Source organism: Charadrius vociferus, unplaced genomic scaffold (genome assembly GCF_000708025.1).
Source record: "Charadrius vociferus isolate BGI_N301 unplaced genomic scaffold, ASM70802v2 scaffold90, whole genome shotgun sequence".
Lineage (NCBI taxonomy): Eukaryota > Metazoa > Chordata > Aves > Charadriiformes > Charadriidae > Charadrius > Charadrius vociferus.
In genome coordinates, this window is record NW_009647222.1 from 9,128,668 (window position 1) to 9,144,347 (window position 15,680).

The 15,680-nt window shown below is 40.7% G+C and overlaps 1 protein-coding gene across 1 annotated transcript in view; it reads right to left on the reverse strand.

Moving 5' to 3' along the window:
• SCUBE1 (signal peptide, CUB domain, EGF-like 1) overlaps window positions 1-15,680 on the reverse strand; it is a 215,308-nt gene that overhangs the window by 12,930 nt on the left and 186,698 nt on the right. Inside the window, exons 9-15 of the mRNA XM_009879702.1 lie at window positions 15,248-15,364; window positions 10,628-10,750; window positions 7,134-7,253; window positions 5,436-5,528; window positions 3,788-3,904; window positions 1,303-1,440; window positions 11-214 (exon numbers count right to left, since the gene is read on the reverse strand). Coding sequence (XP_009878004.1) covers window positions 11-214; window positions 1,303-1,440; window positions 3,788-3,904; window positions 5,436-5,528; window positions 7,134-7,253; window positions 10,628-10,750; window positions 15,248-15,364 — 912 coding nt within the window. The remainder of the gene's footprint in view (window positions 1-10; window positions 215-1,302; window positions 1,441-3,787; window positions 3,905-5,435; window positions 5,529-7,133; window positions 7,254-10,627; window positions 10,751-15,247; window positions 15,365-15,680) is intronic.

Below are 15,680 nucleotides of genomic sequence, written 5' to 3' on the forward strand. Positions count from 1 at the left end.
TGGGACTTACCGCATTTTCCATCCTGCAGCACTTGCCCTGTACTGCAAGCTTCATGCCCTTCAGTAGCTTTAGCTGGCTTCTGAGCCACTTCATATTCTGTCCCAGAAAACTGAATGTAAAATTGCTGTTTATTAATAGATTTCCTCAATGTTTTGATTGCAGTTTGCAGCTTCTGCTCCATCCTTTTCCGAACACAGTCCATGTTACAGGTGTCTAGATGGGAAATGATAAGAAAACTAGAAGCAATTGAGATTCATGTTTAAAAAGAGGTGCTTAACAAAAACCTTAGCCTGCACTGCACTATAACACCTCTGCTTCACTGTCTTCTCCTAACTGTAATTCACTGTCTTCTCCTTCTTCTAATTGCAGAAGCAGCTCACTGTATTCAAAATCAGGCCTTTTAAAGGGACAAGATAGTACACTGAGGTCCATCAAACTGAATTTCGTGGTCTGTAAGTGCATGCTGAGTACTGATATCTTATCTCAAGCATTAAGAAATCTGGTTATGCTGACTGCACAGGGAGAGGGCCACAGAAAGCATCAATCCCACTGTGTAGTACTTCCAGATATGTGTTCAGTCTGCCAGCGCTAACGTTTCTGAATTTTCTCTGCCCCTGCTTTACTCAGTTGATTAGGAATTCTTCCTACTTCCCTGACAAAAATACCCGAATGACATAAAGAAAGGTGCTTTCTGGTACAATTACTATTTGAATCACTCGGCTAGTGAGGTAACCCTCAGGGTTAAGAAACCTGCCTTTGAGGACTGACGTGTTTATAGAATTCAGCCCATGTTTTCTTTGGCTGGATTTTATAGCATAATATTCCATTTCATTAATAACTTGAAGCAATTATTTTTCTTGCTGAAGTTTGTTATGAAAACATGAATTTTCCAAATATGTGATAAAAAGGTTTGAATCTCAGACTGAAGTTTCAGCAACTTACATTTTAGAAGATTTTTTTATCATCGTTGTTGCAGAACTTCTACCTAACCCGTATGTTCTCTGTGCATCAATTAGCACTTCTGCTGTTTAAAGAAATTAAACTAAATTACTTAATTACATAAATTAGCTTGAGGCTTTGAAGGAATTTTGCTGAAGGTTCAATCTTTGTTCCTTTGCCTGAATTCCATACCTGATTTCTTTCAATTAAATCTCTGAAACTCAGAGTTCGGAAAGGCTGTTGAACGAGGCTTGTGCTAAAAGTTTTGCATGGCAGCTTGATGAAATAGCATCAAAGAGATTCTCACAACACACCGAGGAACTGAATTCTGATTTCTCTCCACAGACAGATCTTTCACAAACCTGAGACTTCTTCTGACTTCATCTCCACTTCAAACTCTGCGGTGATGTGGGACACTTCTTTTGATGGTGACTTGCGGCCTCGGCGTTTTTTCTTGGAGGAATCGCACTTGAGATTCACAAAGGTCACCTGGCAGTTGTCTGTACAAGGCAATTGACCTCCTTTGCATAAGAGAAGCAACATAGAAAAGAAATCAAGTAGCAAAGTGGCAAGTGACGGGCTAGTAAGCGATATCTCAGCTGTGTTATCATGAATGCAGTGCCAGGCTTCATAACATTTCACATGCATTGCCAAACACCTCTGTGCAATTTGGGGTTTGCTCATTTGGCTAGTGAATGCAGGAGGCAAAAATACAGTGTGGCGACACTCAGCTGCACACTGGTACCTCTAATGCCTATAATTGCCTGTCTCTCTTCTGCGCCGGATTAGAAAGCTCTTTACAGAAATGAGTTAAGATCAGCAATACTATATACAGTCATTTGATGGTTAATCAAAGCAAGAGAGTAAATTTTCAGAGTCATGACAGCGGCAGGCCCGGGCCTCTAGAAACTACCAGCTGGTATTCCAACTCTTTCAGCAATGACAATCAGCAGATATCAAACTTTTTAAAAGCCTTTGATTTGGAGGTTATGAAAATATATTTGAAGGCTTTATCTGAGGGGAAATCATAGAATCATTTAGGTTGGAAAAGACCCTTAAGATCATTGAGTCCAACTGTTAACACTACCAATTCCACCACTAAACCATGTCCCTAAACACCATGTCTAAACGTCTTTCAAATACCTCCAGGGATGGCAACTCAACCACTTCCCTGGGCAGCCTGTTCCAATGTTTGATAACCCTTTCAGTGAAGAAATTGTTCCTAATATCCAATCTAAACCTCCCCTGGAGCAACTTGAAGCTATTTCCTCTCGTCCTATCACAAGCCAGAGGAATCAAATGTCCTCATCAATTATGTATAAGCTCTGAGGAGAAAGGCCACAATCTGTCCGGACACAGTCACATAAGCATCTTCTTCCTATATAAAGACATCTATGTGAAAAACATCCTTTTTGTGATAGGCGATGGACCTTCCAGGTCAGGGAGAAATTTCTAGCACGCAGGCCATAAGAAGGATTTCATTCCAAGTGTGTGATTGTATGATATAATCGTACTGTTAGACTCAGAAGTTCAGATGACATAACAAACATAAAGCAAAGCAAGCAAAGGACAAAGAAATGGATCCAAGAAACACATCCCCATGGTGACTGTATGGACCCAAACCCTCAAATTCTCTGACTTTAAAAATGAGTCTGATAATCACATCTTATTAAAAGATGACAATACATAAGGACAAGGAAACCATCTTGAAAACTGAGACTTGTTTTAAGCCCATACTTGGAAAATTAGAGAGAGAAATGTCCAGATTGTAGGGTAAAGATAAAATATGACTCTAAATCTTTAAACCATTAGCATTTTTTTAGGATAGCTATTTTTACTCTTCTCTGTTCAGGGCTCATATATGACTCCTCACTCACTAGCAAAAGTGGTGGTAAGACAGATTCACAACAAGGAATATATCACTAGTAGACATTTGCTGTAAGCTGCTAAATTGCGCTAAGCAACTATATGAGCTGTTGCAATTATGCCAATACTGTGTAGTAAAACCCAGAAAATTTCGAGCTAATATTACATTAAATGAACTCCAAATATTTTAAGCTGCGGGAATGCATAACAATAACAACCCCAACACTCTTTAATTGTCCCTGTCATGATATCTAGGGGATGCAGGACAAGAAATAAATGTCATGAAAATCTCTTAAATACATATCACTTTTAACATCTCATTTTTTTTCAACTTAAAAAGTGATATTCAAAACTAATAAAAATAAACCCCATACCCAGTCATACTGAGTTTTAAAAACGTTTGATTACTTTGATTCATACTGACACAAACTTTTTTTTTTATTTCAGATTTTTGGTAATTAAGTCTAAATCTTCTAAATATTATTTCTAACATCATAACTACTCACTCCAACATAACAAAAGTTCTAAGCCTGTGTAACATCAGATTTTGATTATAACTTTCCCGCTTAGGGGTTGTCTTTGCTGCTACAATGGGATATTAATCCAGCACAAAGCAAATAAATAATAGATTTTGTTTTCTTTTATAAACTTCACTTGGGAAAACTAAACCAAACCACTGTTTCATGTAACTTTGCATTGGTCATAGCTTTTTGTCTCAGGATATTTCTGCCATTAACAATGCCAGAAAAAGGATCAGCTTAATTTCAAATTCATGCACTTTTGAACAAAGATTTTTCAAAGCAACTGGTGACATTTCAGCACTGTCTGATCCAGCACTGTTCAGCCTGAACTTAAATTCAGATCCAAATATAAAAAACATTATTTTTTTTCCGGCTGCAGTGTGAAAACAAAATACGCAAACAAGCAAGCAAACAAACAAAAAAATAGAATGCTGTTTACATGTTAGAAGAAACCACATACCTAAAACAGCTTGCTTCCCAGAATCTTTTGTTTTTTCTTTGCTGCGAGGCCGTAAATGGCACTTTGCATCTTTAATTTTAAAACGAGCTTTCTGCTTGATTGGAGGTGCTAATGAATCTGTTGATGTAAAGTAAAAAAGCTATCATTTGGCATGCAGATAAAATGACGTCTGGAACTTATTTTTAGAAACAGACTCAAAAGCCTTCTTGCGACACAGAAAAGAGACAGCCCAAGAGTTATACACCTTCCGCAAGAGGATCCATTTCTGTAAGTTCATTTTTTTTGTGTAAGCATTTACCCTTGAGTTCATAAATTTCAATGAATTTGCTAGTATTGCATGTGCTCTTCACATATGCTTCCCCTACAGCAGACCTGTTATCTTGGTGGAATTTGGGTGAATTTGTCTCACTATGAAAGCAGTAAGACTGACTCTCTGTCTGTGACTTCCCATATTACTTGGCTGTAGTTCTGCTGTTGCTAATGCCAACCGGGAGTAAGATTAATTTAGTGGAGCTACCCTGTTGGCAGTTCAAAACAATCCAAAGGAAACATCTTTATTTGACTGTGGTCTATGGCTTGCAAGCTTTATTCTTCAGCTTTAAATCCAAGCCAGTTATGTCTTGTGACTTTAAAGGCTGTTATACAGCCATGCACTGCTTAGAAAACATAGCTGCTGACTGACTTCCTCACAAAATCCATGGTGGAAAAGGTTTGGCCTGGCCTGTCACCTGCCAGCTGCTGTGGGCTGCCCATGGGACCCAGGGCAGGCGGAGGGTGGTCACAGGTAAGTGCTGCAACGTGGGTCCCTCTTTTCTTGGGAGGGCCTTGCCGAACCAGGACTATAGGGGTAGCCTGCCCCTGTGCCATGGCAGCCACATCTGCTGCCATGTTACCTCACTCCACAGCACTGTACCTCCTAACGCATTTCAAATGTAAAAAAAAATACGTGGTTAGAGAACTGGGAAATTGGTGAGAAGTACAGCAGGTAATGATACATAAAATGGGCTGACACTTCCCACTGCTGGATGCTGTTTCAGCTGCTTCTAATTTTGCCAGTCTTCCACCATTTTGAGCTGAACTTTTTTTTTATGCTGAGTATCAGCTTTAAGACATATTTTGAAATGTCTCTGCAAAAATAATCCAGCCATTTCTGAGAACAAGATGTATGAAACACAGTATGTGCTCATAAAAGTCTCATAACCTTTTTATTGGGAACCCCCAGTAGGAGGATTCCGTGCTCCTAAGGAATGACTTCGCAGGTGAGGGCTGGGACCCACCATAGTCTTCTGCTCTTGTGCCACTGATGGGCAACTCTGGCTCACTTCCAAGTCTGGGAAGAAATTTGCCTTACTGGACTATGGAAAGTACAGTATTCTAAATATTTGTCCTTATTGAATATATTTCAAACCTTCACCCCTCCTACACTGACCTACCAACACAATGCCACACCGGAAGGCAACTAAGCACACTCCAGCCCTCAAGGAGAGGCTGGAGAAAAGCAAGCGTATGCATGATGAAACACAGGCTACCTTAATCCTGGCCTTGTGTAACTTTAGAGCTATATGTCTTACAACTCCCAAATGGTCTGGGGGACCTCCATCCCCTACCTCCTAGACACCAAGGCCCGAGCGAGCAGGAGAGCACCTACCTGCGCAGCTGGGCAGGGTCACGTTGCGTTTCTGCTGAGCCTTGCCTTGCTGGACGGGAACGCCACAGCTCAGCGTGTAGCTGTTCTCCGAATCTACAGGGCAGAACGCAGAGTCAGCATATGTGGCAACAGCCTCAAAAAGCATCTGCTCCCCTTGTCACCCCCAGCATTAATGTTTGGTACTTGAACAAACTTATTAATACTGCTAAATAAGGAGACATTTTAAGTGCTGAACTTGAATTTTCAATGGCTGAAATAGTTTGCCAAGGTTTACTGTTTCACAGTGTTGACTACAAATTTTGTTCCTTCCAGCAGTGAAATGTTATGTTTTATAAACAATTTGGCATGAGGTTAGCTGTAAATAATCCCATGGTGCACAAGTAGCAAATATTTTCTGTTTGTCCATGGCAGAGCCCTTGTGCTTTGATCATCTCTATAATTTAAAAAATAAACCACATACTTTCATAATAATTTTAGCTTCAGACTCTGACAGAATTTATTGGCAGGAACAAAAATAACATACTTAGAACCATAATGGGGTTTACATATTGCACAGATAAAACTATGTATTGGTGCATACAAATTAGATAAATGCATGGTTCCAGTAATCTCTGCTAAACTGAAAATAAAGTGTGAACAGCTCTACCGCATATAATGCCAGGACTAACACGAAAAGTAGACACCCCTGTGGAAAACAATCCAGTGTCAGAACCAAAACATATATGAAAAAGCAATGCCCCCAACCCACCTGGCCTGCAAAACTGCCTAGGTGAAAATTACCTGTGGCAAATGATACCAAAAAGGGGGGGGGGAGAAGGGGGAGATAAAGTGCTTCAGTTACTGTAACACTGAGCTGAACTATGACCAGCAAAATTTATTAAAACCCAGCAACTAATACTGAGAAATCCTTTTTGCCACACAACCTCCTGAGACAGATTTAGTTGTATCCATTTTGTATGAGACTGTAAGTCAGGTTTAAAGCTGTTGCTTGGTCATCCTTTGCTCCACAGTGCCCCTGGCTGAGTTGATGGAAGTTTTATGGCTACACTGTCTGGCGTGGGAGCTCGATCATGTGCTGTGGCATCCACAGCATTAAATTTGCCAGCGTGTCCCACCTGTCCTCTCCTGCCCCTGCCTCAGCCTGTGCTTGCCAAGCTGAGCTCCTCTCAGGGGGACCCTCCGCTTTGGGATTTGTTTCTGCTCCTGCTCAATCACACAGTTACAGGGTATTTCAGGCCATGATGCAGAGTTCATCATTTTAAGCAGAGGCCTGGATGGGCACAGGGGACTCTAGTCAAGTTGAAAAACACGGTACTAAAAAATAGCAGAAATTCACTGAAATCAACTGTTCGTTTTTCTCTCACTTCTGACATAGCAATTCAATACATTAAAATTTTTCTTTTGCCCCATCCTGGTTAAGATAGATGTGTCTCTCAGGTTTTTGTTAGAATTTCCCCACTGCCACAAACGACACCTCAAATTAAACAACAAAGGGCCAAACCTCTAATGTAACTTAGTGACAGCTCTTCTTGTATTTGATGATGTGCATGTCTGGCCCAATTTAATTTAGAATAATGTTTTTGCTCATTTACAGTTGTCCATAACAAAAACTGAATGCAAGAATCATGAATACATTAGCAGAGAAAAATCATCACATCACATTCTAGACTCTGGAGGACAAATATACTTTGTACAAACCTGGAACAAAAAGAGTGTTGGATGGGCATGACAGGAAGCAACTCTCCATGCCTCCTGTCTTACTACATACTAGCTGAGCCTTGGGAGCTGGTTTGACATTCGGGAGACATTTCACCATCTCTGAGGAGAAAAAAAAAAAAAAAGAGAAATAAAAAAAAAAAAATCAGACACTGCCCAACCCAGACTCTTGTGCATCCACTTGCATACAGTGGTGAGGAAAGGTGGAAGTGGCAACAAGGCAAAAACACAGGCCCGGGCATTTCTGAAATAAGCACACATTAGGGAGACAGTATCTGGGATCTGGATCTTGAGCTTGGACTTAAAAATGAAACTCCTTCACATTTTTAAACCTAAACTGTTGATCAGCCTTGCCCTCCTATCCTCCACTTTGGGACCAAATCTGCACTCTGAAAGGCAGGTGTCTCTCTAATCATGAGCACAATTCTGTGTGCACGTCTTTATCTCATAAGCAACAAGTAATACCAATGACCTGAGATGTCCTCTCCCCACTTTTGGAGGCACAGCTCTCTGGTTTACCAGGCTAACCACCACACTGTGCACAGGAGTCACCCTCACAAAGATCTGTTTATTTAGATGACTGCTAAAATGGTATTTTCCACTTCTCACTCCAACTCTTGCTGACTTTTTAATTTCAGCTCCACGCTCAAGCTTCTGGAAGTTGAAAACCTTCCAGACAGGCAGAGGTGAGGCAGGACATGCCGGGACGGAGATGGATAGTCCCACCGGTCCTTTCAGCTGCCAATGAAATGCCCTGAGCTACGCTAGAAGGGACACTGTGACACACACAGAGACATCAGCCATTTCTCATCAGTGCCCGTGACACGAAGCACATTGTGGCTTGTGGAATGGAAATATCCAGATTCTCCACTTGGCTTCATGGCAGGATGAAGACAGAGTATCCTGCAGGTCTCACAAGCTGCTCTTCATATTTGGGTAAGGGATGGTTTGTGTTTTCGCTGAAACTACATAAAGCTGTTAAGAATTTTTGGACCAGTCTCTGTGCTTCACCCGGAGATGATGGTATGCCACTGATAATTATAATCCTGCATTTATTTTGACATCTTTTGGGACCAAAGTGTTACTTAACTACATCTTCCTCCACACAAATGATGAGGTTCATTCTCAGCTGCAGCCAGCAGGTGCCATCACTACCTGCACTGAGGCAGCCTCAGGATACCCTCCTTTCCCCCAGAGATTTAACTTCTGCACTGCCTGCTGGCCAAGTGCAGCGGGGCACCTCTTCAAGCAGATATTTCATGCTGCATCAGTTGGTTAAATCTCAGCCAGGTGTCTGGAGAGCAGTTCTTGCTTCAGCCCTGTAAAAACCGTGTTCAGGTATATATGCTGTTTCTCTGACTGTTCCTTGCTCTTTCTTCCAAACATGCTCACCTTACAAGATGGACTTGTCCAACTCTTGTTTTGCTCACGGCTGACTGTGCTACTGCAAATGTCATGTTTCTCAGCTCACCACTGAACCACACCAAGGTTGCGGGGCGATCAGAGCTGCAGCATCTGAGTCCAGTAGGAAACAGCCAGACTGGTTTGGGAAGACCCCAGCAAAACTGGGGTGAAACAGGGCAATTCAAATGTCGTAGCTTGGCTTGAGTGCAGAGCAAGGGTTCCATGAGCTACCAGCCGGTTTGTGTTCCTGGCCTCACTGCTGGTTAAATATAAATATATGCAAGTCCCTTAAACACACCTGATGTTCACATCTCAAATATGGGAATAATCATCCTCCACTTACCTCCTTCCTAAGGCCTTTTATGTTGCTTTGGTGATGTTTTTAAAGAAATTATTTCTTTGGACTGAGGAGACAACACAAGCGCAAAGTGTCATTGTTGAGCAAAAGAGAATTTTGTTACTGCAAATGTCTCCAAATCATGTGGCATTCAGGATCATTAGATAGCATTCTCCTCCTTTTTATTATGCTTTTATAACAACGTAGAATGCGGTTTCCTCTAAACAATGTTGGTAATAAAGGCAGGTGATCAGCAAGGAGATGACACTCATTTTAAGCCTCATTAAATTGATCAAATAAAAGTGAATATCATTATAGAAAGGTGTTCTGCTTTCCGTCTTCCAACTGGGTATTACAAATAATGAAGAGAAATTTACAACTAGGAAAATATTTTCAATACAGCCTCTTACCATTGGAACACCATTCTCAGTAGGTTGAGAGGGAATACAGCACAAAACTTCTGTGGTCTAACTATAAACCAGACCTCAAAAAATTTTAACCCCTGCTGTTAATTTACAAACTCGTTTCCAGAGGACTAACTGGTACATTGCAAGGGAGACCTAGCGTACCACTAAAAAAAAGAATTAACCATTTCTTACTCCTAGAGTACTCAGTTCTCTAGGTAGCAGTGAAGCTAATAGACATAAAGGTCAGAAGGAAAAATGAGGTACTTAATTGTAGGTAGGAAGAAAGTCGGTGACAAAGTCTGAAACCCAACCTGAGGTACTCACCCCCCACCCCGCCCCACCTTGGTTATAAGGTGCTTTCTGTACTGCTCTATCCATGTAAGTGAAAAAATACCACAATTGCATGATCATGCAAGAGGTCAGTGCAGTACTCTTTACTTCAGACTATAGTGCTTTCCCTCAACACGTACAGAACTTCCCTGAAGTAAGGTCCCCTCCTTTGTTGTTCTCTCTTGCTCCCCACTAGGTATTAGGCATCAGCCCCAAACATATTAATGAGAAGTTAGTCATGGTTAAAAAAAAAACCCAAACACACAAACACAAACCCCTCAACCTAAATTTGACTATGAAAGACCTAAGGTATGCCATTCCCATTAAAAACATGAAAAAAGGATTAAAATCTCACAGAAAATAATTTGAGTGGCTGTAGCCACGGCCAAGATTTCCTGTGCTTCAAATGAGACCCCAGGAAAAAAACAGTAATCCGCATAAAGGATCTGCCACAAAGTAAGTGGCACTAGCAGCAAGTGCCATAATAGTGGTCCCAGGGTTTGTGCTTGTTGTAATTAATACTTCTGATACAGCTAGTGTCAGTACTTTATATTAAGTAGGATACTTTTGAAGATAACTTGAAAAATTGGGGTATGGTGTTGTGAATGTAGATATTAACCTGAATACCTAGATTAGCCTTAGAGGGAAACAGAGTTATAGCTGAGGTCATAGAGAAGGACAAAGGACAAATAAAGCACAAAACTATAGAATATATAAAATAATAGTAATACTACTTAGATTTGTGTGAATGGAATAGTAAAATAAAACCAAAATTCAACACAAACAAAATTCAACATATTTCCCATTCTCTAATCCACCTTCTGTTATGTCCTAGCCCATGGACCCCCATAGGGTCAGGTGTTATCTGAGTTTATAAAATGAATTTGGGGATCTGGATTGTGAAAACGCAGCATCCTTCAGACAAAAACAGGCTTTTCCACCCTCCTGGGAACAGAAGCATCACCACAGTCACCTCTGAGTCAGTCTCCCACACTTACCAACGCAGTCCTTTTTATTCCAGTGCAGTTTCTTTCCAGGTGGACAGATGCACTCATAGCTTCCCATTGTATTAAGACACCCATAGTCACAGCTACCATTGCTGATGCTGCATTCATCAATATCTGAAATGTAATTAAAGTTGAGAAGAGTATTAACCATAGATACACATGCATACTGTGCATTAAGATACTATGTGCATAAGGGTATCTGTTTCTACTATATCTTTTATATTTAAGTCTATATAAACACGTATACATGCAGACAATACTCACATCAAACATTTTTAGTGCATATTTCATGTATTTGTCCTTAGACACATGTATAGCTCCTACTCTCTCAAGAATTTATGTACACATTACAATTTACTTGCCAGGACTGGTTAGACTTAAATCCTTGGAAGTACTCAAAAGTTACAAAATGTGCTCGAAAGCCTCTGTAGCATCTGGACAATAATGTATACTGCATTATATGGAAAAATGTCAAAGGCATAAACATCTGTGAGATTAGATCACTTTTGCATAAAAGGGAGATAAATTCTCCATAGCAATCTACAGAGTTTGCTTTTAGAAATCATTCAGATGAAGGAGGAAACTATATATTTGATAGGAAGTTGAAATATAGTTTATTTAGTCTTCTCCTCAAATAAAAATGAAAGGTAAAAGCTTGCAAGAAGGCAAAGAAATTACCAGATATGTTAGCACTGATATTCCACATAAAATCTTTTAACTTTAGATAAATTAGGTAAGTATTTGGTCAATATGAGGTATCACTTTTTTAGTCTATGCAATCAGCATTTATACATTTGTGCTGACACAGCCAATCTCTCATCTCCTCTCCTCCCACCAACAGAAAGTATGTTTATCCATCACGCTCCACAGGAGTTGTGCTGCCACGTACTCACCTCTGGATCACTCTTGGGCACATTTGGGACACTAAATGGCACAGGACAAAATTGATTGTCATATGGCACTAGTGAACCATCAGTTCCACATCGCTGCTCCAGACTCTTTAATTTACTAGTATAGCCATAACCTAAAAGCCCTTGTTATGAACCACAGCCCCGTTATTTTAGGCACTGCACCAACCTCAACAACAAATGGTTTCTGCCCTTTGAACGCAGCTACCCGTCTGCTCGCTAAACGGTAGCATTACTGTAATAGGCTTTTACAAGGCATGCAGGTTGTGCCATTTGACATATGTTCAAATGAGCTAGAATGACACCAAATCAACATAAGATATACTGAATTGCTAATACTCTGGCTTAATGATAGGCCTCAAAATGTAACCACAGAAAGAAACTGTCACTTAATGTGTTTCTAAGGAAGATCTGGCCATAAAGGCTCACAGGCTGAGCGTCTAACTGCCTTTCCAAACCATGCCTGAGAGCAGGCTTCAGCTCCGACCGCTGTGTGCTTGGCACTGTGTGAATCCATACGGTTTGCAGGAACAGTCTGGGTTCAAGCCAGCTCTCCCCAGGCCCCAGTTTTGGAGCCCAGTGACCCCGTCTGAAGGCAGCGGGTGAGGTACAGGTAGGAGGTGGGACTGATGAGGGATCAGGCTCAAGCACACACTTAGGCCTTGCACTGGTTAACAAATACGTATTTGTTATACATATACCATACATATTAGCCAAGTTTTCCTCTAGCATCCTGGAGCACTTGATGAAAACATGGGAGTATTTACCAGGGCAGATGCTAGAATCCAGAAAAGGCTTTCTTTTTCTGATGCAACATTTTAGCCTGTGTGGTTAGCAAAAATCTAGAAAGCACGGAGTACATGCATAGAAGAAACTGAGAAAGGCACCCTAATACAACAGGCATGTTTCTAGACAATGGTATGATTTTTGGGTCAGAGTCAGGACTTCTGGAGGTCCTGGGTCAGCAGTTACAAAAAGTGACAAGGGAGACAGCCCCAGAAGAAACCTTTTCTGGGAAATTTTGTACGAAGTTGTGAACCCCTACACATTTAATCCACAGTGCTCCTCCCAGTGATCTCTGGCCGAACCGTTCAAGCCCAAGCTCTTGCTGTCAAGTACTTCAGCCCAGAACCAAGCTCCTGAACAAGCAGCCAAATTCCCAAAGGCATTGAAGACTCCTGCAGATTCTACTGATTTTCCTAAGCCAATATACATTGCAAGTAGGGCTTTACATAAACAAGTGGTGTAAGCGCTAGCACTGTCCTTCTAAAAGATTCCCTTATGACACGACTTCTGTTACAAAAGATGCCATCAAAAGGATCCCAGAGAGAGCAACAAGGGTTGCCCCTCAGCATGGAAGATCCAGAAGGACATTGCCACATGGTTTATTAATTACTAGTAGAGGGGAAGCAAGAGAGAGAGAAAGCTTACTAAGAGGCAAGCCTGCACCAAATCTTTTTGAATGTTCTCATTATTTCTCCCTAGTTTTGACTTCTGCTCAGTGCCACATGGGATGTCATAGGGTAAGTTATTTGTTCCACTGTAAATATCACTCTCCAGGGGCTGACTAAAAGTAATGATAGGCCTGAGCGGCAAAGTTCAGCGCCTGGGCAAGTCTGAATTCAGAGCTGTCATTTTCAATCTGCCCATTAGAGAAAAAAGCAGGAGGTTTGGATCTGGTTATGTTTTTGCCCAAAGTTCAGCACTGAGTATTTCTAGTTAGAGTTTTAATCCTAATTCACCCTTATTTAAAAGACTGAAGCTGAACTGAGGCTGAAGATTATTTAAAGACTGAGCCCCAAACTTTGACACTTTCCCTAAATTAATACTGTACATTAAATCATTAAGGAATTAACACTGAAACTGAAGATCAGTCTCTCCACACCCCACACAGCATAGGTCCTCAAAACTTTCAGACTCTGATTTTGCTTTCAGAACTTCCCTCAAGTGGAGTCTTTTTCCAAACTCTTTCCTTAGGTGGACTCCTATTTCTCCTTCTGCTTGTCTCTACTATACAGTGAATTCATTTGTTACTTACCCTGCTCTATACAGGATATAGTAACATACACCTCCTACACCTTTCTCCCAAAGAGAAGCCAGGCAGAGAGATCAATAGCAGTGTATCACAATAACCCTACAAAATCAGGTGAACTTGGCACTTGGATAGAAGAGAGGGGCTAGCATCTGTTTCTGCTACATCAGTTTGCACGGCACAAATTGAATCCCATGGAACGGAAACAACATGAGCTGTATCTTTTTGGCTCAGTCTGTAGCATAATTTACTGATAAATACATAGAAGACAACTCTTTCATATAATATGTACCGCAATATCCACTCCACAAATGAAGAGCTGTTAGGGCCCAACACACTTCTCAGCAATTCCTCTAGTGTGCTTTCCCTGGGCTAAGTCTGACTCAGATCAGAACCTGGCCTGAATACATGGCTTTTCTGGATTTAAAGTCAGGGCTCTGTTTATAGTATGATGCAAGCTTTACTTAGATTGTATATTGAATAATTTGAATAATTAAATAATTAACTATTAACAATATTTTAACTAAACAAAACCATTTAGGTTTACATTTAAAAATAGCATGGATTGTTCCTTTTGTGTCAGTATTTTCTAACAAGTAATTTAGATTCAGGGCTTTCAGGTCTTATTATAATTTTCTCTTTTCACTTTTGTTTGTGTAATGCTGACCTGATTGGTGAAAAGCATAATTCGAACTTAATACACTTAACAAATCCCTCAAAAAACCCCTTTGCTCTCGTTTGACCATTATTCTGAACATGATCAAAACCTAGCCTACTTATTAAACATTCAGGCAGGAGACCACAGCGATACCTGGGGGTGTTAGCCAGGCCAGTGGCAGGCAGTCTTGTACTGTGATACCCCTGGCAAACACTGGATTCCAATTGAATGCTCTAAAATTCTCGTGTCTTGATCAAGTAGAAGTTGAACCACTAATTTGGTCTCTGTGGTAATACTGAAGTATGACGCACTTAAAAATATCCCTCTCCTCGATAAGCAAACGTTACAGCACCAATTCTTTCCAGTTATGCCAAAAAGGTTGAAGAGCTGAAGCAGCTCCACGGAAGATGAGAAGAAGGTATCCCACTGCCTTCCGTTATGAGTTTCACAGGCAATTTATGTCACAGTCTGGTGAGGATAAATACTAAAAGAGTCAAAATTTGTAAACTTTGCAAAACTGACATCCTTCTATTCTCTTTGTTGCCCATCATTTGAAGCATTCATTCTGTAAATACAATTGCGACTAACCTCACTCCTGTGGAAGTTCCAATTGGTACTCTGCGCTTGTAAACTCTGTAAGGAAGCTTACCCTGTACAGCATGATGAACCCCAGCCATGAGGCTGCTCTGCGGTGGCTGTGGAAGAATGGCTGCACCCATGCAGCAGTGGATGCAAGAGCCATAGCCGCAGGCTTCTCATCTATACTGAGGCTGACTATATGGCACCATCAAAAAATGCAAGGACATTGTTTCTTATTTACGTTCTTCTCCTGGGGATGCTTCAGCAAATTTGAGATGCTGAAATTTTAGTCCCACCTAGCTCATGCTATTTTAGCTTTATTTTAACTATTGGTTTATCATCTTCAGTTCTAAAATCTTCAGCTAAAAGAATGTGTGGCTCAGTAAACAGTTCACAAAGCAAATAAACAGATAAGCAAAATTCAGTTTCCAAACCTCCACAGTGTGTCAGTCCATACAAGGTGTAGCCTTTATGGCAGAGACATTCAAAGCTTCCAGGGTAGTTGATGCAGGTGTGATCACAGGTCCTTTCGAAGGAACACTCATCTATATCTGAATTAATAGAAAAAGCATTAAGAAATTAGGATTCAGTTACACTGAGCGGGTAGAATTTCACATTCAGTTGCAACATCTTGTTACTGATAAAGTATCACGTATCATCCTGGGTAAAATCTGTATAAAGTATCATCCTCATTCCTCTAGTGGTCTATAAATAAAGAACTTGCACGTACATGGAGAAAGGTAAGAAAAGATAATTTAAGGAAAAACATGAAGACTGTATTATATACGTTCACCGTTAGATGGCAACCTTTAACTTCTTATCATATTTACCCAGCAGGGCTGTGGGGAAATTAAGGTTTGGGGGGGG